General features: G+C 38.8%; 1 protein-coding gene across 1 annotated transcript; it reads left to right on the forward strand.

Moving 5' to 3' along the window:
* Positions 1–3,498: 3,498 nt before the first annotated feature.
* Positions 3,499–4,044, forward strand: LOC128982149 (uncharacterized). Its single transcript, XM_054401208.1, has one exon. The coding sequence runs from the start codon at positions 3,499–3,501 to the stop codon at positions 4,042–4,044; it is 546 nt and encodes a 181-aa protein (XP_054257183.1).
* The last annotated feature ends 626 nt before the right edge of the window (positions 4,045–4,670 follow it).

The raw sequence follows: 4,670 nt of genomic DNA on the forward strand, positions 1-4,670 counted from the left end.
CCATTTTTGGTCGAGATTGGTTATTTCAATTCCATCTTGATTGGAGCAGCATCAAACCTAGTAGGCCTATAAAATCTCTAGAAGTCTCTACAGGGAATCCAAATGCATGGATTCAACCTAACCTAACTAAGCTACTCACCAAATAATAAGTCAATAAGTCATTTATTAGGCCAGATCAACATATACATGCATTAGTCAAGTCAAATTAATCTTAATTGATAAAACATATTGATTATCTTACAGTGAAAACAACTAAAGTACTTACAAGCAACAACTCAATTCAGTTAACTCAAGTTAATTCAACAAGTGCCTACAAGTAAAGTTAAATATAAAGAAGTCTTTGACAAAAATGTAGGTACCATAAACAATTTTGTGTGCGATCTGAAATTGAAACCAAATGCTGTGCCGTGTTTTTCCAAAGCTCGTGTAGTACCTTTGACTTAACAGAAACGAGTCGAATTAGAACTTGCTCGTTTGGAGCGTGAAGGGATCATAAAACCTGTCGACACCTCAGAATGGGCTACACCCATTGTCCCTATTGTTAAGCCGAATGAAACTATCCGCATTTGCGCAGATTATTCTGGTACCGTAAATAAACAAATTGAAGTACCACAACACCCATGTAGCACAGATGGTTGGGCCAACGTTGGTAAATTGTGGAGCCACACAGTTAGCCAACGGTAGAAATGTCACTTCTTTAAACTGTTTTCCAACCAACCATTGTCCAACAATGGCCCAACTATCCAAAAATACTGATGGCCAACTAACCATAACACAACTGATATCCAACCAACCGTTTTATTTAACACAAAATATTAAAGATTTAGTATGAAAAGCATAATTATAAGTTGAGTAAATTGATTAAATAGTTCATAAAAACAAATTTTGAAAAAAAGCTAGAACAAAATTTTTTGGCCCAGACGGGTCTTGAACCCGGGTCCTTCGACTTATGAGCCTCTTACCTTACCACTGAGCTATCTGCGATTGTTGATATAGAGAGTTTTCAAGTGGTGTAAGAGTAGCCGACAGTTGCAATGGTCGCAATACTTAAAACAATTTTGATACTACACAGTATAATATGATTCTGTTAATAAAATGCATCATAAGTAGTTATTATTTTTTTGGGGGGGGAGTTAGAGAGGATACTGGTATTTGAATATAGATTATTTAATTACCGTTAGATTATTAATGCTATTATAATTGACTGTTATATGATTAATTACTCTTTCCCCTTAAATTGTTGCAAATAAGTTAAAGAATATTAGTTGATCCAGAGAATGAAAGTCGTGTAAAACTCAACTATGGACCATCGTTGGTCCAACAAAAGTATCTTTTGTTGGTCCAACGGAGTGAAAAACGGTTAGACAATGGTTGGCTTGATGTATGATACCCAGCAATGCATATTAATGTATTTCATTAACAATGAACCAATGTTGGTCCACAGTTGTAAATATTGGTTGGCCCAACTACGAGATATACAGTTGGACAACGGTTGGTTGGTTGTGGAAGCTCCAACCAACCATCGACCAACTGTTCCACAGTTGGCCAACGTTAGCCCAACCATCTGTGCTACATGGGCATCCTCTACCTAGATACGAATATGTCTTTTCTAAACTCAGTGTTGGCTTACATTTCACTATACACTAGATATTCTTTCAGCCTTTCTACATATGCCTGTGTCTGAGAAAACTTAGGAAATTCTAACTATCAATACGCACAAGGGATTGTACCGCTGTCTTAGGCTTATGTATGGTGTAAGTGCGGCCCCAGCCACTTGGCAAAAATACATTGAGAGTGTGCTTGCCGGCATCCAAAATTGTACAGTAGTCCATGATAACATAATTCTCACGGCTAAGACTGATGAAGAACATTTAAATGTTTTACGTCAAGTACTAGAAAAGCTAAAATCTTGCGGGTTACATCTTAATATACTTAAGTGCAAGTTTTTTCAAGAGGAGGTGACATATTTAGGCCACAAAATCAATGCTTCTGGTATTTCAAAAACTGAAGAAAAGGTTCAAGCCGTGCTTAACTTTCAACCCCCCACTACAGTTAAGGAAGTTAAGTCTTTCTTGGGCATGGTATCTTTTTACAGAAGGTTTTTCCCAAACTTATCTACGCTAGCCAATCCATTATACAACCTAACGAGACAAAACGTCCCTTTTAAATGGACTAAAGACTGTGAAAATAGCTTCCAAGCTATAAAGGAAGAAATTGTCCAAGATCGCATCTTGGTTCATTATGACCCCAACTTACCTTTAGTTCTTTCTGTGGATGCAAGCCCCGTAGGCCTTGGTGCAGTGTTGTCCCATCAAATGTCAGATAACTCTGAACGACCTATTGCTTTTAGTTCTCGTACGCTTACAGGGAGCGAATGCAATTACTCTCAGATAGACAAGGAGGCTTTGGCAATCTATTAGGGTGTACGGAAATTCTACCATTACCTCTATGGCCGAAAATTTACATTAGTTACGGACCATCAGCCCTTAATACACATTTTTGGTTCACGGAACAAACTCCCCGTCCTACAGGCTACTAGGCTACTGCATTACGCACTCTTTTTACAATCATTCCAATTTGACATAAAGTACAGGAAGTCTGAGATGCATGGTAATGCAGACTGTTTATCACGTTTCCCTACAAAATCTCAAGAAGTGTTTCAAATGGACGATATTTCCCTGTTCCAACTGAAGCAGATTAGTACAACGTTTGCTCCAGAAGTAATTTCAAAGGCCACTGCGGAGGATGAGGAGTTGCGGCCGATTCTACATAACTTACGAACAGGCGTGCCCTTACAAGGGAAAGAAGGGACTATGTCACTCCAGTCAGGTTGTATCCTGTTCTGTCATAGGGTTTACATTCCAACCAAACTACGCAAAGATGTCCTACAAGATCTACACTTAGGCCATTTGGGTATCGTAAAGATGAAGGCTTTAGCTAGGTCCTATTTGTATTGGCCTAGGATTGACAGTGATATCGAAACTATGGCGAGGAACTTCCCCGAGTGCATTTCAATACAGAAAGAACCCAAAAAGAGCGATACACATTTTTGGGAATATCCTTCGTATCCATGGGAAAGAATCCATATTGACTTTGCGGGTCCCTTTTACGGTCACAGTTTCCTGCTTGTCATAGACGCCCATTCAAAATGACCTGAAATCTTTATAATGAACTCAACTACAGCTCAAGCTACGATTACAAAGCTCAACTCTCTTTTTGCCTCTTTCGGATACCCAAAAGTGCTAGTAAGTGATAATGCCGCAACCTTTACAGGCATAGAATTCCAACAGTTTCTTAAGGCAAGAGGAATTAAACATATCACGGGAGCACCCTTCCACGCAGCGTCAAACGGACAAGTTGAACGCTATGTCCAAATTTTCAAACAGGCACTGCGAGCTATGAAAAATCCTGGTCACGGTTCAATGCAAGAGAAACTCAACACCTTCCTACTAGCCTACCGAAGAGCGCCTAATTCAACAACTTGTCAAAACTCCAGCCATGCTGTTTCTCAAGAGAGAGTTACGCTCAAACTTAGAAATTCTACGACCTAATATTCAAGACATTGTTGAAAAACATACAAGAGGCGATAAGTTCGAAGTTAAGAGCAGAAGTTTTGAAGAAGGCCAAAAGGTTGCTGTAAGGAACTATGCCAATCCAAACAAAAAATGGTTGGTAGGGCGAGTAGTAAGCCGTGATGGTGAACTTAATTACACTGTCTCAGTCAACAACAATTTGTGGAGAAGACATGCTGATCAAATTAGGTCTGTTGGAAGTGATGTACAAGAAACAGTAGAGCCAATTTACAATACACCCAGAATCGGTAGTGATTCCAACCTACAAAAAGATGCCAGCCCATCAGTACCACTTGCCCAAGAAAAGCCTCAAGTAAAGGAATTAAGTTTTCAAGAAGCTGTGCCCGCAACTACATGTGACACAGTCAGAAGTACCTCGGCCGAGTACCATGTTCCAAGTACTACAGCCTCGACACCTGTTCTCCGGCGGTCTTCCAAGATTCGGAAACCGCCCCAGAAGATGAATCCTTAAGGAGGGAGATATCATGTATATATGTAAATAGTGTATATAGCAAGATGAACATATAGATTAAGCCTGCCTACAAGCTAACCAAAAAAAAAATACCATGAAGATGCTAGAAACGGAACAAGGATTTGGTCTTCTCTATCCGGCAATGAAAGTGAGTAGTTGTATCAAAGTTTCTACATACGTTTTTACATAAGTATTTTAATCCATTATAATCGGCATACCCTTAGTATAAATTTACGTGTTTAATATTTTAAAGAGTCAAAGACCATAACGTATCAAAAACTTGACAACAGTGCTGGTATATATAAGTAACAAAGTTGAATTTTGATGGGAAGCCAAAGATGAAGGATTATAATGAAACATTCAAACAACTGACAACATGCTTCAAAACTGAAAACTATAAACACCTTATCTGTTCTCCATTAGGAAGTGTCAGAGACAAGCTGCCAATCAAGCACAATTTACCAGACATTGTTCAATTTCAAAGGGAAACTTTAGCTAAAGTTGGTATTGTAAAATACAGGCAGAACTTGGATAGAAGAGTTTTGAACAACAGTCTTGAACAGAAGTTTATAATTACCTTTAACTTTTTCCACCAATGTTCAGGCACTCAGACGTGGGAACGCAGC

The sequence above is a fragment of the Macrosteles quadrilineatus genome, unplaced genomic scaffold (assembly GCF_028750875.1).
Source record: "Macrosteles quadrilineatus isolate MER2022 unplaced genomic scaffold, UCM_ALF_1.0 Scaffold_140__1_contigs__length_277083, whole genome shotgun sequence".
Lineage (NCBI taxonomy): Eukaryota > Metazoa > Arthropoda > Insecta > Hemiptera > Cicadellidae > Macrosteles > Macrosteles quadrilineatus.

Bases quoted from the DNA above. Each gene is read 5' to 3' on its own strand.
- LOC128982149 (XM_054401208.1), top strand. From the start codon at position 3,499: ATGCTGTTTCTCAAGAGAGAGTTACGCTCAAACTTAGAAATTCTACGA.